This window comes from Canis aureus, chromosome 13, assembly GCF_053574225.1.
Source record: "Canis aureus isolate CA01 chromosome 13, VMU_Caureus_v.1.0, whole genome shotgun sequence".
NCBI classification, from domain to species: Eukaryota; Metazoa; Chordata; class Mammalia; order Carnivora; family Canidae; genus Canis; species Canis aureus.
The window spans coordinates 21,492,939-21,514,088 of record NC_135623.1 but is presented as its reverse complement, the minus strand read 5'-3'; the positions used below and the strand labels follow the sequence as shown (position 1 = coordinate 21,514,088).

Sequence of the window (21,150 nt, the reverse complement as noted above, 5' to 3'; positions counted from 1 at the left end):
GAAGGTACACAAACTAGTATCAGAGAAAACAGAAATCAAAGCTAAAAGCATAAGGTGGGACAAAAATAGAACTGATATTTGTAAAAAATACAATCCATAGTGTACAGTCCAATAATAATCATAGGCATTATTAATAACTAACTCACAAAATGGCCTAGAAATAAGTAACACACTGATAGTTAACACACTGAGAAATCTATAAATATTAAGTAATTCTAATAGCCTTTTTTTAAGAAATAGATCAAGCAGACCAAAATAAGCTAAAGCATATAACACTGAATAACACAATACAAAAAGCTTGATACAACAGAGACATATAGAACTTTATGCAACTTTATGCAAACAAATACACAAAACAGAGAATTAATGTTTCTTTTTTTGTTTGTTTTTTTTGTTTTTTTTTTGGTTTTTTTTTTTAATTAATGTTTCAAACACATTTGCAGCATAAAAAAATATGACCACGTATTAGGTCAAAACAAAATCTAAGTATATTCCAAAAGACAGATATCATATAGACCATTTCCTCTGATCATTATGCACTAATATTAGAAATTGAATATCAAACAATTACCAAAAAACAACTTACCATAAGGAAATTTTACAACTTCATTTTACATAATCTTTGATTAAAAAGAAAATCAAACCAAATTACATTTAAAAATTATGAAAGCTCATAAAAACCTATGATATGGCCAAATCAAGAGGAAACTTTTTTTTTTTTAAAGAATTTTATTTATTTATGAGAGACACAGAGAGAGAGAGACACAGAGAGAGAGAGAGAGAGAGAGAGAGGCAGAGACACAGTAGGACACAGGCAGAGGGAGAAGCAGGCTCCATGCAGGGAGCCCGATGTGGGACTCGATCCCAGGTCTCCAGGATCACACCCCAGGCTTCAGGCTGCGCTAAACCGCTGCGCCACCGGGGCTGCCCGGAAACTGTATTTTTTTTTTTTTTTAAAGATTTTATTTATTTATTCATGATAGTCACAGAGAGAGAGAGAGAGAGGCAGAGACACAGGCAGAGGGAGAAGCAGGCTCCATGCACCGGGAGCCCGACGTGGGACTCGATCCCGGGTCTCCAGGATCGCGCCCTGGGCCAAAGGCAGGCGCCAAACCGCTGCGCCACCCAGGGATCCCTGCCCGGAAACTTTAAAGTTTAAATGTATACATTAGGGATCCCTGGGTGGTGCAGTGGTTTGGTGCCTGCCTTTGGCCCAGGGCGCGATCCTGGAGACCCGGGATCGAATCCCACGTCAGGCTCCCGGTGCATGGAGCCTGCTTCTCCCTCTGCCTGTGTCTCTGCCTCTCTCTCTCTCTCTCTCTCTGTGACTATCATAAATAAATAAAAATTAAAAAAAAATTAAATGTATACATTAGAAAATAATAATGGCAAAAACTGATATAAGAATAAAATTACACGATCCTGGAGACCCGGGATCGAGTCCCACGTCGGGCTCCCAGTGCATGGAGCCTGCTTCTCCCTCTGCCTGTGTCTCTGCGCCTCTCTCTCTCTCTGTGTGACTATCATAAATAAATAAGAAAAAAAAAAAAAAGAAAAAAAAAAGGGGATCCCTGGGTGGCGCAGCGGTTTGGCGCCTGCCTTTGGCCCGGGGCGCGATCCTGGAGACCCGGAATCGAGTCCCACGTCGGGCTCCCGGTGCATGGAGCCTGCTTCTCCCTCTGCCTGTGTCTCTGCGCCTCTCTCTCTCTCTGTGTGACTATCATAAATAAATAAGAAAAAAAAAAAAAAAGAAAAAAAAAAAAGAATAAAATTACAGAAGCTAGATAAAGAACAAAATAGATCTGATAAGAAATAACCAAAGGAGAGTAATAAAGATAGAAGTACAAAATAGTGAACCATAGCACATGCAAATAGAAGATAATCAATAGAATCAAAAGTAATTATTTGACTGTGTCAAGTTCTGCCCAAGGTGGAGTTATCAGCAGATTTGGCAAACACATGGAGTCAACTTTCCCTAGACACGTAGAAGGGCAGGAACAATGAACTTCACAACTATCTCCCCAGGTCCCCAAATCCTTCATTTCTTAAGCCTTTGGTTTATCAGTAAACAGCAGTTTTGTTCATTTTTCTTTTTAAAGGCAAATCCTTTAAGAGGAAAAGTAAAATAAATCTGTGTTAAGTTTGATTTAAAAAATGGAAAGAGGACACAACCACATTAGAGAAGGAGAGAGATACCGATATGGTAGGTAATTACTACATTAGTTACAATTATGTTTGGCAGCAAATAACAGGGATCCAAATTTTCTGTCTTAAGATTGTTCTCTCACATAAAAGTCTGAAGGAGGCGGGACACACAGTGGTTGAGTGGCTGCCTTTGGCTCAGGGCTAACACATCAGGCTCCCCACAGGGAGCCTGCTTCTCCTTCTATGTCTCTGCCTCTCTCTGCTAAAATCTTTTAAAAAGTCTGGAGGAGGCAATATAGGACTACACAGTCCTGCTCCATAAGACCTGTAAAAGCCAGGGTCTGTCTTATTCTGACACAGGTATTCATTCCCAAAGTCTTTTATAATATGGATTTTTTTTTTAATTTTTATTTATTTACGATAGTCACACAGAGAGAGAGAGAGGGGCAGAGAGACACAGGCAGAGAGAGAAGCAGGCTCCATGCACCGGGGAGCCCGACATGGGACTCGATCCCAGATCTCCAGGATCGCGCCCTGGGCCAAAGGCAGGCGCCAAACTGCTGCACCACCCAGGGATCCCCCTCAAGGTCTTTTATCATCCCAGATGTCTACACTCTAAACAATATGAAGGAAGGGGATCCCTGGGTGGCGCAGCGGTTTGGCGCCTGCCTTTGGCCCAGGGCGCGATCCTGGAGACCCGGGATCGAATCCCACGTCAGGCTCCCGGTGCATGGAGCCTGCTTCTCCCTCTGCCTGTGTCTCTGCCTCTCTCTCTCTGTGACTATCATGAATAAATAAATAAAATCTTAAAAAAATAAAATAAAATAAAAAATAAAACAATATGAAGGAAGAAGGGACAAAAAGACGGCAAAGGAAGATTCCCAAAAACTGCCATATGACACTTCTGCTCACATCCTATTGGACAGAACTAATCATAGAATTATACCTAGCTATAAGGAAAGCTGAGAAATAGTATCGAAAGAAGTAAAATACAGCTATTGGGAAAACTAGAAATCTCTCTGCCACATCACTTATGTACAATCTTTATGCCTATATATTTGAAAACCTAGATGAGTTTAATTATACCCTAAGATAATAAGATCAGGGCAGCCCGGGTGGCTCAGCAGATTGTGACGCCTTCAGCCCAGGGCCTGACCCTGGAGAGCAGGGATCGAGTCCCATGGGGGGCTCCCTGCGTAGCCTGCTTCTCTCTCTGCCTGTGTCTCTGCCTCTCTCTCTCTATGTCTCTCATCCATAAATAAATAAAAACTTAAGAAAAAAAGATAATAAGATCAACAAAAATTACTTAAGAAGGGAAAAATATCTCAAAAGATTAACTACGAATTAAAAATATTTTGGGGGCAGCCCCGGTGGCTCAGCGGTTTAGCGCTGCCTTCAGCCCAGGGCGTGATCCTGGAAACCCTGGATCGAGTCCCACGTCAGGCTCTCTTGCATGGTGCCTGCTTCTCCCTCTGCCTGTGTCTCTGCCTCTCTCTCTCTCTCTCTCTCTCTGTGACTATCATAAGTAAAAAATAATAATAATAAAATAAAAATAAAAATATTTTGGGACCCCTGGATGGCTCAGCGGTTGAGCGCCTCCCTTTGGCCCAGGGCATGATCCTGGAGTCCCGGGTTCGAGTTCCACAACACGCTCCCTACATGGAGCCTGCTTCTCCCTCTGCCTGTGTCTGTGTCTCTCATGAATAAATAAACAAAATCTTTAAAAAATAATAAAAATAAAAATATTTTGAAAAGTTACTTTAAAATTTACCTCTACATGCTCCCCAAACCAAAAGGTTTTACAGGAAAGTTCTACTAAGCCTTTCATGAAGTTCCTATGCAATGTGAACCATTCCACAATATAAGGTAAAAAAAATCTGAAAGGCTTCCTAACCCCTTCTATAAAACATAATTCTAATACCAAAATTAAACAGACTATCAAAAAATAAAAACTATAGCCCAAGCAAATCAAATCCAGTAGTATATGAAAAAAAAAATACATCATTAGCAAGTATTCTTTTTAAAGATTTTATTTATTTACGAGAGACAGACAGAGGGGGGGTGGGGCAGACACAGGCAGAGCGAGAAGCAGGCTCCATGAAAAGAGCCGGAAGTGGGGACTAGATCCCAGGTCTCCAGGATCACACCCTCGGCTGAAGGCGGCACTAAACTGCTGAGCCACACGGGCTGCTCCATTAGCAAGTATTCTTTATCCTAAAATTGCATGGCTAAGCAAGAGATTAAGTATTCACATTTTTTACAGATGAAATAGAAAATGTATGGAAAATAAAAATAGGAACAAAGAATACTTGCAAAAACAGAAAAGAGTAACAAAATATGGTAGATACTAATCCAATTGTATGAATAATCACCTTAAAAATAATAATAGGGATCCCTGGGTGGCGCAGCGGTTTAGCGCCTGCCTTTGGCCCAGGGCGCGATCCTGGAGACCCGGGATCGACCCACGTCAGGCTCCCGGTGCATGGAGCCTGCTTCTCCCTCTGCCTGTGTCTCTGCCTCTCCTTCTGCCTGTGTCTCTGCCTCTCTCTCTCTGTGTGACTATCATAAATAAATAAATAAATAATTAAAAAAAAAAAATAATCACCTTAAATATCACTGGTCCAAATACACCAATTGATAAACCACTTCAGGGTTGCCTGGGTGGGTCAGGATTTAAGCATCTACTTTTTGGCTCAGGGCGTGATCCCGAAGTCCGGGATCAAGTCCCACACGGGGTTTCCTTCAGGGAGCCTTCTTCTCCCTCTCCCTGTGTGTCTCTCATGAATAAATAAACAAAATCTTTAAAAAAAAAGAAAAAAAAAAAAAAAGACTTTATTTGAAAGAGATAGAGCACAAGCATGCATGGGGGACAGGGGCAGAAGAAGAAGAGGGAGGAACAGACTCCCCCATGAATGAGCAGGGAGCCCAACGCAGGGTTCAAGACCCGGACCCTGGATCATGACCTGAGCTGAAGGAAGAGGCTTAACCGACTAAGCTACCTAGGGACCCCTAAAAAAAGTTTTTTTTAAGCATATAATAAAGGAATAGTATGAACAACTCTATATCCATAAACTTGATAACCTCGATTAAATAGACCAATTCCTGAAGCACCTGGCTGGCTCAGTTAGTAGAGCATAGGACTCTTGATCTCAGGGCCTTGAGTTCAAGCCCCACACTGTTATTCAAGTAGAGCTTACTTTAAAAAAAATAAAAATAGGGGGATCCCTGGGTGGCTCAGTGGTTTGGTGTCTGCCTTTGGCCTGGGGCGTGATCCTGGAGTCTCGGGATCGAGTCCCGCATCAGGCTCCCTGCATGGAGCCTGCTTTTCCCTCTGCCTGTGTCTCTGCCTCTCTCTCTCTCTCTCTCTCTCTCTGTGCGTCTCTCGTGAATAAATAAATAAAATCTTTAAAAAAAATCTATCAATCAACTAATTAATTAAAAATCGGGGCTCCTGGGTGGCTCATCTGCCTTCAACTCACGTCAGGATCAGGGCCCTGGGATCAAGCCCTATCAGGCTTCCTGCTTAGTGGAGAGTCTGCTTCTCCTCTCCCTCTGTCACCCTTCCCCACTCACGTTTTTTTCTCTCTCTCTAATAAATAAATAAATAAATTTTCTAAAAGAATAAATAAAACTAGAAGAAAACATTGGGGAAAATCTTCATGATATTGGATTTGGCAAGGATTTCTTGAATATCACAACAAAAGCACAAGCAACATAAAAAAAAATAGATAAACTGGACTTATTCAGAATTTAAAACCTGTATACAGGGATCCCTGGGTGGCGCAGCGGTTTAGCGCCTGCCTTTAGCCCAGGGCGTGATCCTGGAGACCCGGGATCAAATCCCATATCGGGCTCCTGGTGCATGGAGCCTGCTTCTCCCTCTGCCTATGTCTCCGCCTCTCTCTCTCTCTCTCTGTGTGACTATCATAAATAAATAAAAATTTAAAAAAACAAAACAAAAAAAAAACCTGTATACATCAAAGGATATTATCGAGAGATTTAAAAGACAGCCTACAGAATAGGAGAAAATATTTTCAAACCATATACATATATACAAATAGAACCAATTCAACAGTGGGCAAAGGAATGGTGAACAGATATATGAAAAGATGCTCAACACTGGGACACCTGGGTGGCGCAGCGGTTGAGCATCTGCCTTCAGCTCAAGGTGTGATCCTGGGGTCCGGGATCGAGCCCCACATCAGGATCCCTGCTAAGAGCCTGCTTCCCCCTCTGCCTGTGTCTCCACCTCCCTCTCTCCCTCTCTCCCTCTGTCTCTCTCTCTCTCTCCTCTTTCCCTATGTCTCTGATGAATAAATAAATAAAATCTTTAAAAATAATGCTCAACATCACGCATCATTAGGGAAAGGCACATCAAAATCACAGTGAGATATCACCTCATACCTATCAGAATGGTTAAAATCAAAACACAAGAAATAACAAGTGTTGGGGAGGAGGTGAAGAAAATGGAACCCTCATGCACTGTTGGTGGGAATGCAAATTGGTACAGCCACTGTAGAAAACAAAAAATTAAAAAATAGAATTACCATATGATCTAGTAACTCTGCTACTGAGTATTTACCCAAAAAATACAAAAACACTGATTCAAAAAGATATATGCATGCCTATATTTATTGAAACATTATTTACAATAGCCAAATTACAGAAGCATCCCAAGTGTCCATCACAAAATGAATGCATAAAGAAAATGTGGTATATATCTACAACACAATATTATTCAGCCATTAAAAAGATGAAATCCAGGGGCACCTGGGTGGCTAAATTGGTTGAGCATCTGCCTTTAGCCAAGGTCATGATATCTGGGTTCTGGGATGAAGCCCAACATCAGACTCCCTGTTCAGCAGGGAGTCTGCTTCTCCCTTTCTCTGCACCCCACTCATGCTCTCATTCTCTCTCAAATAAAGAAAATATTTTCTCAGCTTTTTAAAAGATTTTTACTAATGTACTTATTTATATATTTATTTATTTTTATTTTATCTATTTATTTGACAGAGAGAGTGAGTACAAGCAGGGGGAGTGGCAAGCAGAGCAGGAGCCGCACAACAGGCTTGATGATGGGCTCGATCCCAGGACTCTCCAACCATGACCTGAGCCAAAGGCAGACTTAACCAACTGAGCCACCCAGGTGCCCCAATAAATAACATCTTTAAAAAAAAAAAAAAAAAAAAAAAAAAAAGAAAGAAATCTTGCTATTTGCAACAACATGGATGGATCTAGAGGGTATAATGCTAATTGAAATTACTCAGATAAAGACAAATACCTTATGATTCTACTCATCTGTGGGATTTAAGAAACAAAACAAACAAAGAAAAAAAAAGAGAGAGAGAAACCAGAAAACAGACTCTTAACTACAGCAAATACACTGATGGTTACCAGAGGGGAGGTTGGCTGAGGATGGGTGAAATATGTGAAGGGGGGATCCCTGGGTAGCACAGCGGTTTGGCGCCTGCCTTTGGCCCAGGGCACGATCCTGGAGACCCGGGATCGAGTCCCACATCGGGCTCCCGGTGCATGGAGCCTGCTTCTCCCTCTGCCTATGTCTCTGCCTCTCTCTCTCTCTCTCTCTCTCTGTGACTATCATAAATAAATTTTTAAAAAATTAAAAAAAAAAAAAGAAATACGTGAAGGAGATGAAGAGTACACTTATCACGATGAGCCCTGAGTAACGTACAGAATTGTTGAATCACTTAGTTATACCTGAAACTAATATAATACTGTATGTTAACTATTGGAATTAATTTTTTTAAAGATGGGCAAAGGATTTAATAGACATTTCTCCAAAGAAGATACATAAAAAGTCAATAAAAACAAGAAATGATGCTGAACATCATTAGTCACTAGAAAAATACAAATCATAGCCACAGTGAGATATCACTACATACCCACTAGGTTTGCTACATTTAAAAAACTGAAAAATAACAAGTGTTTGTGAAAAAATGGAAAAATTGGAACTGTATTCATTGCTCGTGGGAATGTAAAATGGTGAAGCTGCTGTGGAAAATAGTATGGTGGTTCCTTTGAAAGTTAAATATTGACCCAGTGAAATTATGCAGTCAAAAAAACACAAATACTGCATGATTTTGCTTATATAAAGCATCTAGGGCAGCCCCAGTGGCGCAGCGGTTTGGCACCGCCTGCAGCCTGGGGTGCGATCCTGGAGACCCGGGATCGAGTCCCACATCAGGCTCCCTGCATGGAGCCTGCTTCTCCCTCTGCCTGTGTCTCTGCCTCTCTCTCTCTCTGCGTCTATGAATAAATAAATAAAATCTTAAAAAAAATAAAAATAAAAATAAAGCATCTAGAGTAGTCATATTCACAGAAACAGAAAGTAGAATGGTTGCTGCCAGGAGGTGAGGTACAAAGGAAGGGGAAAGTTGTTTAATGCATATAGAGTTTCAATTTTGCAAGATGAAAAAGTTCTGGAGATTGGTTGCACAATGATGTGAATATCCTTAACACTATTTAACGATACACTTAAAAATGGTTGAAAATAAATTTTATGTTATGTGTATTTGACCACAATCCCAGATCCCAGGATCACGCTCTGAGTGGGAGGCAGACACTCAACGGCTGAGCCACCCAGGCATCCCCAAAAGGCAAATTTATAAAGACAACAGAACACTTTAAGAGGGAATGAGGGTAGGAGGAAATGGGGAGTTGTTATTCAGTAAAGTATAAAGTATCTGTTTGGGATGATAAAAAAGTTCTGGAAACATAATGGTGATGGTTGCACATAACATTGCAAATGTACTTACTACTGAACTTGTATGCTTAATATGGTTAAAATGGTAAATTTATTTTCTTTTATATTTTACTACAATAAAAAAAAATAAAAAGAGAGAGAGAGAGAATAGAAGGAAAGGTATAAGAAATGGTGAGTAAGCAACTATACGGCAGTGTCTTTGATCCAAAAAAAGAACATGACGGAGGGGCACCAGGGTGGCTCAGTTGGTTAAGCCTCTGTCTCTTGATTTCAGCTCAGGTCCTAATCTCAAGATCATAAGATTGAATCCCACATCGGGCTCCACACTGGGCATGAAGCCTGCTTAAGATTCTCTCTCTCCTTCTCTCTCTGGCCCTCCCCAAATTCTCTCTCTTTCTCTCTCTAAAAAAAAAGAGAAAAAAAATTAAAAAATAAAAAATAAAAAAAGAGAAAAAAATTAAAGAGAGAGAGAGAGAGAGAAAAAAAACATGAGGGAGTTTAGCTATAGGGGCTGTTAGAGTCAAAATATATTTATTCTCCTTTAAAGATTTTTTTTAAGGTGAGAGAAATAACAGAAGGTTTATATGTTGATGGGAATCATTTAATAGAAAGTGAAACAAGTAGGAAAGAGGGGAGAATTTCTTAGGTGATGTCTTTGAGTAGGGAACTAGAAAAAAGAAATAGAATACAAATGGAAATATGGTTTAGATTGGAACATGGGTAGTTTATCCATAATGACAGGCATAAAGATTAAGTAAGTAGTTGAAGATGTGAGTTAGTAGCTATTTGTGGTGACTGGGAGCTGTTCTCCAGCTTGCTTCAATTTTCTCAGTGAATTAGGAAGCAAAGTCATCACTGAGAAGCAATACCGAATGTTGGATAAGAGAAGAAAAAGTATGGAATAACATTCTGGGAAAGTAAATGAACCAGGGAAATATGAATACTTGGGAGCACTAAGGGCTTAACTTTTTAAAAAATAACCAAATAAAACTATATGTGTGGGTATGTATATGTTATATACACCTTCTTACATGTATATATACATTTTTTTAAGATTTATTTATTTATTCATTCAGAGAGAGCGAAGAGAGAGGCAGAGACACAGGCAAAGGGAGAAGCAGGCTCCACACAGGAAGCCCGACGCGAGACTCGATCCCGGGTCTCCAGGATCACACCCCGGGCTGCAGGAGGCGCTGAACCACTGTGTCACCAGGGCTGCCGCCCTATATATAAATTTTTATATATGTATAAGACATGTGTGTATAATATGTGTATAAGCAAAGAGTCTAGAAATACACATATCAAATTGTTAATAGTGCTTATTATTGGAGAAAGAGATATATACCAGGTGGGAGAATAGAAGAGACTCCTATATTATTTGGATTTTTGATCAGTATGTATTATTTTTATAATTAAAATAAAATAGATGTTAATAAATTAATTAAAGTAGATGTTAATAGTGTGAGAGGACAGTTTACCTATATTTTTTATTATTATTAAAATAAGAGCCTTGGGACACCTGGGTGGCTCAGTGGTTGAGTGTCTGCCTTTGGCTCAGGTCATGATCCCAGGGTCCTGGGATCGGGTCCTGCATCGGGGTCCCCACAGGGAGCCTGCTTCTCCCTCTCCCTATGTCTCTGCCTCTCTCTGTGTCTCTCATGAATAAATAAATAATATCTTTAAGAAAAATAAAATAAATTAATAAAAAATAAAATAAGAGCCTTTATAAATGTCTCTAGAGAGATAGGAGAGGTAAAACAGGATATAAATAACCATTATGTACAACTCCCAGTGGTAAAATTCTCCCAGCCACCCCCTCTAGCTCCAAAGTGTCTGAGGCAAAGATTAGGCACCACCAAGTAAATACAAAAATATCCAGATTCTGACTCTAGACACTGATGGAAAAGGGGCAGGTCAGGCCTCCCAGGCATAAACGGAAGGAGCAGATATGATGTAAGTCACAGGAGAGTTTCTATCTTCAGGGTGATTCCAATCTGTTGGCTGGCTCAGGCCATCCCTGGAACCTCCTGCATTCTCCTGTTGTTGAGTGCATCTTGGAACACATGTACTGATGGCTCCAGGGTCCCACCAGCAAGTGAGACCCAGTATCTTAGCCAGGGCCACAGCATCACATGTGGACCAGCAAGAGAGCAGCAATGGCCAGGCCCAGAGCCATCAGCAGTCCCGAAGCAGGAGAGGACAGTTTAGAACACTGATCAAGAGCCACAGCACCCTCATCCCAATTAGGCAAAGCCTAATGCCCTAATTATACACAATTATCAACTCAGCAGTAAAGCTGATTATCAACAAAACAAAATGAGAAAAGCAGAAACATCACTCACCTTGAACACTTCAGAGAAGAAGCCAGACCCTATTTTTTCACAGGTGAAGTCATCTAAACGAGTCAGTCTAGAAAAGGCACTTATAAGAGCTCGATATGAAGATGGCCGAACTCTTCCCACTTGGGTCATGTTCCCATCTCCTCCACCACTTCCTTCAAAATCTTCAAGACGCTCCACACGTGGAGGAAAGCCTGCAATTGAATTCCGTTTGCTCCGATCCATAATCTCAATTATCACTTTTTTTTTCTTCTTTTAAGAAGGAACTCCACACATAGTAAAATTTTGTTGAGTTTTACTTCTCTTCCAGTTTGATGCTAAATAAAAGATCAGAAAGATATTTCATTAAAACCATGAATATTAAATACATGTAAACCAATGAATTATCATTGCAAAAATATTTGCTCTTTCACATTCTAGCTCTTGATTTTCAGATAAAAAAAAAAACTTTATACCTTTACTTTCAAAAAATACTTATATATTTAAAGCCTAAGACATAATCTTTAAAATGAGTGAACTATAATAAAAATCGTCAACTACATTCTAAAAAACAAAATACCGGGAATCCCTGGGTGGCTCAGTGGTTTAGCGCTTGCCTTAGGCCCAGGGCCTGATCCTGGAGACCTGGGATCGAGTCCCGCATCGGGCTCCCTGCATGGAGCCTGCTTCTCCCTCTGCCTCTCTCTCTCTCACTCTCTCTCTCTCTTTCTCTCTCTCTCTCTCTCTGTCTATCATGAACAAATAAATAAATAAATTTTTAAAAAATAAAAATAAAAAAACAAAATAACAACGATAATATCTATCATTCATTGAGTGTCTACTATCTAGCAAACATAGTATATGAGCTGTACATATGGGATGCCTGAGTGGCTCAGCGGTTGAGCATCTACCTTCAGCTCAGGGCATGATGCTGGGTCTGGGGATCGAGTCCCACATTGGGCTTCCCGTGGGGAGCCTGCTTCTCCCTCTAACTATGTCTCTGTCTATCTGTGTGTCTCTCATGAATAAATAAATAAAATCTTAAAAAAAAAAAAAAAAAAAGAGCTTGGGGAATCCCTGGGTGGCTCAGCGGTTTAGCGCCTGCCTTCAGCCCAGGGTGTGATCCTGGAGTCCCTGGGACAAGTCCCGCATCAGGCCCCCTGCATGGAGCCTGCTTCTCCCTCTGCCTGTGTCTCCCCCGGTCTCTCTCTCTCTCTCTCTCTCTCTCTCTGTCATGAATAAATTTTTAAAATCTTAAAAAAAAATTTAAAAATTATTTAAAGAGCTGTACGTATGTCATCATTTCATTCTCAAATAATCCATGATATAAAATTATTATGGGGGCACCTGGGCGACTCAGTTAAGAGACTGCCTCTGACTCAGGTCATGATCCCAGGATCCTGGGATCAAGTCCTTTGTCGGGCTTCCTGCTCAGTGGGGAGCCTGCTTCTCCCTCTCCCTCTGCCTCTCTCCCAGCTCATTCTCTCTCTCTCTCAAATAAAATATCTTTATTTTTTTTAAAGATTTTATTTATTTATTCATAGAGAGAGAGAGAGAGAGAGAGGCAGAGACACAGGCAGAGGGAGAAGCAGGCATCATACAGAGAGCCCGACGTGGGATCCGATCCAGGGCCTCCAGGATCACGCCCTGGGCTGCAGGCGGTGCTAAACCGCTGCACCACCGGGGCTGCTCTAAAATATCTTTAATAAGTAAATAAGTAAATAAATAAAAATAAAATTTTAAAAAATTATATTCATTTCATAGAGAGGTCAAGTAGTCATACTGTCATTAAATGGCAGAGATAAAATTAAAATGCAAGACCTTCTAATTCAGAAGCCTATATCCAGGGGCAGCCTGGGTGGCTCAGCTGTTTAGTGTTGCCTTCAGCTCAGGGTATGACCCTGGAAACAGGGGATCGAGTCCCACGTCGGGCTCCCTGCATGGAGCCTGCTTCTCTCTCTGCCTGTGTCTCTGTCTCTGTCTCTCATGAATAAATAAATAAAGTCTTAAAAAAAAAAAAAAAAGCCTATATCCAGGGGGGCCTGGGTGGCAAAGGTGGGTAAGCAATGTACTCTTGGTTTTGGCTCAGCTTTGCATCTGGCTCTGGGTTCAGTGCAGGATCTGCTGGAGACTTTCCCTCTCCCTCTGCCCCTTCTCCCATCACCCCTTTTCCCAACACATGCACACATGCTCACGGTCTCTCGCAGTCTCTAAAATAAATAAATCAATCCTTAAAAAAATAAAAGCCTATATTCATACTAATGCCCTTCATAGCCTGCATTACATCATTTTCTCTTTATTTGAAAAGTTAAATCCAATATATATAAAACAATGGGAAAGATTTTATACCATAAAATTATTTTATTTATAGATTTTATTTTTATTTATTAGAGAATAGGAATGAGAGGGAAAGAATCTGAAACAGAATGCACAGAGCCAGGGATCCCTGGGTGGCGCAGCGGTTTAGCGCCTGCCTTTGGCCCAGGGCGTGATCCTGGAGACCCAGGATCGAATCCCACGTCAGGCTCCTGGTGCACGGAGCCTGCTTCTTCCTCTGCCTGTGTCTCTGCCTGTCTCTCTCACTGTGTGCCTATCATAAATAAATAAAAAAATAAAAAAAAATTAAAAAAAAAAAAAAAAAAAAAAAGAATGCACAGAGCCAGATGCAAGGCTCAACCCCACAACTGCAAGATCATAACCTGAGCACCAAGAGATGGATACTTAACTAAGCCACCCAGGTGCCCCAAAACATTATTTTTAAAGAAGAAAACTGGGGCATCTGGGTGGCTCAGTGAGTTGAGCAACCAGCTCTTGATTTTGGCTCAGGTCATGATCTCAGGGTTGAGATCAAACTCAGTGGGGAAAAAAAAAAAAAAACTCAGTGGGGAGTCTGCTTAAGTTTCTCTCTCTCTCTCCTTCTGCACCTCCCTCCCGCCTTGCTCACACATGTGTTCTCTCTAAAATAAATCAATCTTAAAAAAAAAAAAAGGAAAAAGAAAGAAAACCGTATCTAAGCAATTTAAAAATTATTGATTAAACAGTACAGTATAGCAAAAGTGACTATAGAAGGCTCTACCCCATCTGGTCCATGATTAAGAATAAAAATGCAAACCTACTTTTTCTTTAGGGCACCTCTATTTTTTTTCCATGAGAAATGATTATAAAGGTCTTATGCAGAATACAGCATCGTGACTTTTCAACTAGTAAAATGCTTTCATAAATCTGATACTTAATCCAGGCTACCTCTACCACTTCTAACCATGGAGAACAGCAGCAGGGCTCCCAGGGCCATCCTTACAATATGACCTTGCCTCCCTAGCCATAGCCAGAAGTCAGCAGCACTCTATCCAATAGGGACCAATCACAGTTCCTTTCCTGACAATTTGGAATTGTAATTGAGATGTCCTAGCCCAGTCTGGCTGCTTTCTAAAATGGAAGCCACATAGTGGTGTCTGGCTGATTCAGTAGGTAGAGCGTGAGACTCTTGATCTTGGGGTTGTAAGTTTGAGCCCCATGTTAGGTTTAGAGATTACTTAAAAATAAAATCTTAAAAAAAAAAAAAAAAGGAAACCATGTAAACTCAGGAGCTGTGGGCCATGGCCATTATCTACCATATAGACTGGAAAGCAGAAAAAGTCAAGAGATTGAGGCAAAACTGCAAAGAAAAAAGGACAAAAAGAGAACTTCTTAATTTTCCCAATGTGCTATAGTTCCCAATTCCTGAGGCCTCATTGCATCCTGATTTAAGGTTCCATGAGATACCCTTGTATCATTAAAATAGATTACCTTGGGGCACCTGGGTGGCTCAGTTAGTTAAGAATCCAACTCTTTAAAAAAAAGAATCCAACTCTTGATTTTGGGTCAGATCATGATCTCAGGGTTGGGAGATCCAGCACAGAGTCAGCTCCACACTGGGCACAAAGCCTACTTAAGATTCTCTCTCTCCCCACCTCCCCTCCCACTCATGTGTGCTCGCTTTCTCTCCAAAAAAATAAATTATCTTTGCTTAAGCTAATTTTACCAAAGTCTTCATAGAAGGAAAAATGACCCAAGTTCTAAAGGAATAAGACAGTTAAGTACCTCTATTGAATCTTGCCAAAAAGTGGCAGATCAGCAGATCAAAAATTTAGGATTGTAAGACCAAGATTTTTAAAATTTTACAGCCAATAAAGACCATAAAGTTTATTCATTCATTTTATATGTGAGGAAACATAAGGCCCAGAATGTGGAAATGATTTGCCCATAGCTATAAGCCATTTATTAGCAAAGCTAACCTCAGGACCAAGGAACCAAAAGGTAGTGCATTTCTCTTTTTCTTTTTTTTTCTTTTTTTTTTTTAATTTTTTTTTTAATTTATTTATTTATGATAGTCACACAGAGAGAGAGAGAGGCAGAGACAGAGGCAGAGGGAGAAGCAGGCTCCATGCACCGGGAGCCTGACGTGGGATTCGATCCCGGGTCTCCAGGATCGCGCCCTGGGCCAAAGGCAGGCGCTAAACCGCTGCGCCACCCAGGGATCCCTTTTTTTTTTTTTTAATTGGAGTTCAATTTGCCAACATATAGCATATCATCCAGTGCTCATCCCATCAAGTGCCCCCCTCAGTGCAAGGTAGCACATTTCTAAAAGTGTGTCTGCTAATCATCTGCTTCAAAATTATCCAAGGAGCTTGTTTAAAACCTATATTATAAAAAAAAATAAAAAATAAAAAAAATAAAACCTATATTACCATGTCTCAACCTTGACTTACTAAATCAGAATCTCTTGGAGGCCTGGAAATTTTACCAAGGTCCCCAGTGATCCTTATGTACAATAGGAGTTGAAGATCCTCTACTTAGAGAAAGGGTATATTAATAACTTTTTTTAAAAATGAATTTTACAAGAATTTCCTCATTTAATCCTCAAAACAACGTGAAGCTAGGTATGATTCCTATTTCACATAGAAAGAAATGTAGGCTCAGGAGGTTAAGTACCTTGCCTAAGGATACACAACTAGTAGAAACAGAAACCATGGTCCATCCAGCATCAAAGCTCAAGCTTTTTCCATTTCATATCATTTAGCTCAGTGTTTTTCCACTATAGAGTTGTACAGAGTTTAGCTAGTCATCTACATAGAAAAGAGGACAAGTACTTGAGCGCAGAGGAAGATGAGGGTGACTATAATTCGGACAGAAATAGAAAAGAAGGGGAGGGCACCCTGGGTGGCTCAGTGGTTTAGAGCTGCCTTCGGCCCAGAACGTAATCCTGGAGACCTGGGATCCAGTCCCACATCAGGCTTCCTGCATGGAGCCTGCTTCTCCCTCTGCCTGTGTCTCTGCCTCTCTTTCTGTGTCTCTCATGAATTAAAAAAAAAAAAAAAAAAAATCTAAAAAAATTTAAAAAAAGAGAAAAGGGGAGAAAAACTCTTAGCTTTAGAAAAATAAAGGGGACTCCTGGGTGGTTCAGTGGTTGGGTGGCTGCCTTTGGCTCAGGTAGTGATCCCAGAATCCGAGATCAAGTCCCTCATAGGGCTCCTGCAAGGAGCCTGCTTCTCCCTCTGCCTGTGTCTCTGCCTCTCTCTCTCTCATAAATAAATAAATCTTAACAAAAAAAAAAAAAAAAAAGGGAGGGAGGGAGGGAGGGAGGGAGGGAGGGAGAGAGAGGAAGGAAGGAAGGAAGGAAGGAAGGAAGGAAGGAAGGAAGGAAGGAAGGAAGGAAGGAAGGAAGGAAGAAAGAAATTACAAAATACCGTAGCTGGGGGTCCCTAGGTGGCGCAGCAGTTTGGCGCCTGCCTTTGGCCCAGGGCGCGATCCTGGAGACCCGGGATCGAATCCCACGTCGGGCTCCCGGTGCATGGAGCCTGCTTCTCCCTCTGCCTGTGTCTCTGCCTCTCTCTCTCTCTATCATAAATAAATAAAAATTAAAAAAAAAATACCGTAGCTAAAATTATCTAAAGCACAGCTGCCTTTGAAATCACTGAACAATTTGACTGGCTTACCATCTACTGACTTTTTCACTCTGAATGAAATACATTATTAACCTCCACGATGCCTCTATTTTTCCTGGGAAGGTGGTAGATTCTATTCTCTATAGTAAGTCTTGGAAGACAGAAATGCTCATTGCAGCTCAACAGGTCTGAGAGAAAGTAAAGAATACTTAACAGCAAATGAACTAGTTTGGTTGGAGCTCTTATAGGCTGAAATTTTTTATATTTTTATTTTTTTAAAAAAAGGAACTTGTATCTTGGCTCATGGTACTTTTTAAGAGGGGGAGAAAAGTATTTATTTAAAAGGTATATGCTTATAGAAACTCTTGCACATAAGCACAGGAGACCTGAACAAGGACATTCATTTCATTTCAACATTGTTTGTAATAAGCGGGGGGGGGCAACCCAAAGATAGTCTGTAGGAACAATAAGAAACTGCAGAATATTTTTCAATGAAATATACAGCACTTGAAATGAATGAACTCTAACAATGTAGATGTATTTCAAAAGCATACAAATTGAGGGGAAGAAAGAAAGTATTATCATTAAAATCTAATTCAAAAAGATTTTTTTTAAGTTATGAAAAAAAGGAGGTGAAAAGAAAGCTGGGGTAACAATACTTATATGGACAAAATAAACAAAGATGATAAAAAGAAACAAAGGAGGACACTACATAATCATAAAGGGAAAAATTCAACAAGAGGATGTAACAATTTGTAAATATTTATGTACCCGGCATAGAAGCACCTAAATACATAAAGCAACTATTAGCAGAGAAAGAAATTGACAGTAATACAATAATAGCAGGGGACTTTAACACCCCACTTCCATCAATAGATCAGATAGAAAATCAACAGGAAACAGGCTCTGAAGGATACCTTGGACCAGATGAATCTAACAGATATATTCAGAACCTTCCATTCAAAAACAGTGGATTACACACATTCTTTTCAAGTGCGCATGGAAAATTCTCCAGAACAGATCACATGTTAGGCCACGAAACAAGTCTCAACAATTGAAAAAGACAAATCACATACATCTTTTCCAACCACAGCAGTATGAAACTAGAAATCAATCACAAGAAAAAATCTGGAAAGAACACAAGTGCAGGAGGCTAAACAACATGCTACTAAACAACAAATGGGCCAACCAAGAAATCAAAGAAATTTAAAAATACATGGAGAAAAATGAAAAAGGAAACACAACTGTCCAAAATCTTTAGGATGCAGGAAAAGTTGTTCTAAAAGAGAAGGTTATAGCAATACAGGCATACCTCAAGAAGCAAGAATCTCAAATAAACAATCTAACCTTACACCTAAAGGAGTTGGAAAAAGAAGAATAAACAAAGCCTAAAGCCAGTAGAAGGAAGATAATGAATCAAAAATAAAATAGGAGAAATAAAAACCAACACCAAGAAACACAAAGGATTATAAGAGAATATTATGAAAAATTATATGCCAACAAACCGGACAACCTAAAAGAAATGGATAAATTCCTACAAACATATAGCCTACCAAAACTAAATCAGAAAGAAAGAAAAAAATTTTTTTAAAGATTTTATTTATTTATTCATGATAGTCACAGAGAGAGAGAGAGAGAGAGAGAGAGGCAGAGACACAGGCAGAGAGAGAAGCGGGCTCCATGCAGGGAGCCCGATGTGGGATTCGATCCCGGGTCTCCAGGATCGCGCCCTGGGCCAAAGGCAGGCGCCAAACCGCTGCGCCACCCAGGGATCCCAGAAAGAAAATTTAAACAGACTGACTGGAACACCTAGGTGGCTCAGTGGTGAGCATCTGCCTCAGCTCAGGTCATGATCCTGGGGTCCTGGGATTGAGTCCTGCATCGGGCTCCCCACAGGGAGCCTGCTTCTCCCTCTGCCTGTGTCTCTGCCTCTTTCTGGGTCTCTCATGAATAAATAAATAATCTTTAAAAAATAAATAAACGAACAGACTATTAGCAATGATACTGAATCAGTAATCAAAAAACTCCCAAAAAACAAAAGTCCAGGACCAGATGGCTTCATAGGTGAAGTCTATCAAACTTCCAAAGAATATTCTATTCTTCTCAAACTACTCCAAAAAAGAGTAAGGAAAGCTTCCAAATTCATTCTGACACCAGCATTCCATAGATACTAAAACCAAATAAAGGGCAACCTGGGTGGCTCAGCGGTTTAGCACCACCTTCAGCCCAGGGCATGATCCTGGAGACCCGAGATCAAGTTCATAAGAGTGATGTTAAGCATCTTCTCATATGTTGGTTGGCCATCTGTATTTTCTTTGGAAAAATGCTTATTTAGATCCTCTGTCCATTTTTTTTTTTAAGATTTTATTTATTCATGCAAGATAGAGAGAGAGAGGGAGAGGGAGAAGCAGGCTCCATCCGGGGAGCCCAACATGGGACTCGATCCCAGGTCTCCAGGATCACGTCCTGGGCCAAAGGCAGCGCTAAACCACTGAGCCACCCAGGCCGCCCCCTCTGTCCATTTTTTTTATTGGATTATTTGTTTTCTTAGTTTTGAGTTGTATAAGTTCTTTAGGTTGCTTTTTGTTTTGTTGATAGATTCCTTCACTGTCCAAAAAGTTTATTTTTGTGTAATCTCAAATGTCTAATTTTGCTTTTGTTTCCCTTGCCTCAGAAGACCTATCTAGAAAAACGTTACTAAGGCTCATGTCAAACAAATTACTGCTTGTATTTTCTTCTAGGACTCTTCTAATGATTTCGGGTCCCACATTTCGGTGTTTAATCCATTTTGAGTTTATCTTTGTGTATAGTATGAGAAAGTGGTCTGATTTCATTCTTTTGCTTGTAGCTGTTCAATATTCCCTACACCATTTGCTGAAGATACTTTTTCCTGTTGTATATTCTTGCCTCCTTTGTCGTAGATTAATTGACCATAAAAACGTGGGTTTATTTCTGGATTCTTTGTTCTGTTCTATTGATCTATGAGTCTATTTTGTGTTAGTCCCATAGTATTTCCATATTTGTAGTATATCCTGAAATCATGGGATTGTGATATCTCTAGCTTTGTTGTTCTTTTTCAGGATTGCTTTGGCTATGTAGGGTCTTTTGTTGTTCCAAACAAATATGGATTAGTTGCTGTAGTTGTGTGAAAAATGTTGTTGGTATTTTGATAGAGATTGCATTAAATATGTAGATTCTTTGGGTAGTATGGATATTTTAACAATAGTAAAAGAGTAAAAAGAAGAATGAAATCTTGTCATTTGCAACAAGAGATATAAATCTAGAAGGTATAATGCTAAATGAAATAAGTTAGATAAAGACGAATACCAGGGGGATCCCTGGGTGGCGCAGCGGTTTAGCGCCTGCCTTTGGCCCAGGGCGCGATCCTGGAGACCCGGGATCGAATCCCACATCGGGCTCCCGGTGCATGGAGCCTGCTTCTCCCTCTGCCTGTGTCTCTGCGCCTCTCTCTCTCTCTCTGTGACTATCATAAATAAATAAAATTTTTAAAAAATTTTTTTAAAAAGACGAATACCAGGAACGCCTGGGTGGCTCAGTGGTTGAGCATCTGCCTTTAGCTCAGGGAGTGATCCCAGGATCAAGTCCTACATCAGCCTCCCCTAGAAGCCTGCTTCTTCCTCTGCCTATGTCTCTGCCTCTCTCTCTGTGTCTCTCAAGAATGCTTTTAAAAATAAATAAATAGGGGATCCCTGGGTGGTGCAGCGGTTTAGCGCCTGCCTTTGGCCCAGGGCGCGATCCTGGAGACCCGGGATCGAATCCCACGTCGGGCTCCCAGTGCATGGAGCCTGCTTCTCCCTCTGCCTGTGTCTCTGCCTCTCTCTCTCTCTCTCTCTGTGTGTGACTACCATAAATAAATTTTAAAAAGTAATAAAAAATAAATAAATAATAAAAATAAGAAACAAACCTATAGTAAACAACAGAAAATTATACATTTGCTAATTCTGTTTTTCTTTAATATTTGTTTTGTGTATTATATTGTGCTCTCATCTAAAAAAATATTGTGCTCTCTTCTACATTT

The 21,150-nt window shown here is 40.4% G+C and overlaps 1 protein-coding gene across 3 annotated transcripts in view; it reads right to left on the bottom strand.

Annotated features, from left to right (window-relative positions):
- Positions 1–21,150, bottom strand: part of TESK2 (testis associated actin remodelling kinase 2) — a 146,467-nt gene that overhangs the window by 98,656 nt on the left and 26,661 nt on the right. For 2 of the 3 annotated variants that reach the window (XM_077845192.1, XM_077845195.1), the window contains exon 2: positions 11,212–11,525. In XM_077845192.1, coding sequence (XP_077701318.1) covers positions 11,212–11,433 — 222 coding nt within the window. In that variant the 5' untranslated portion in view covers positions 11,434–11,525. Of the gene's footprint in view, positions 1–11,211; positions 11,526–16,913; positions 17,053–21,150 lie in introns of those variants that run through there. The other variant, XM_077845194.1, reaches the window with a different exon arrangement.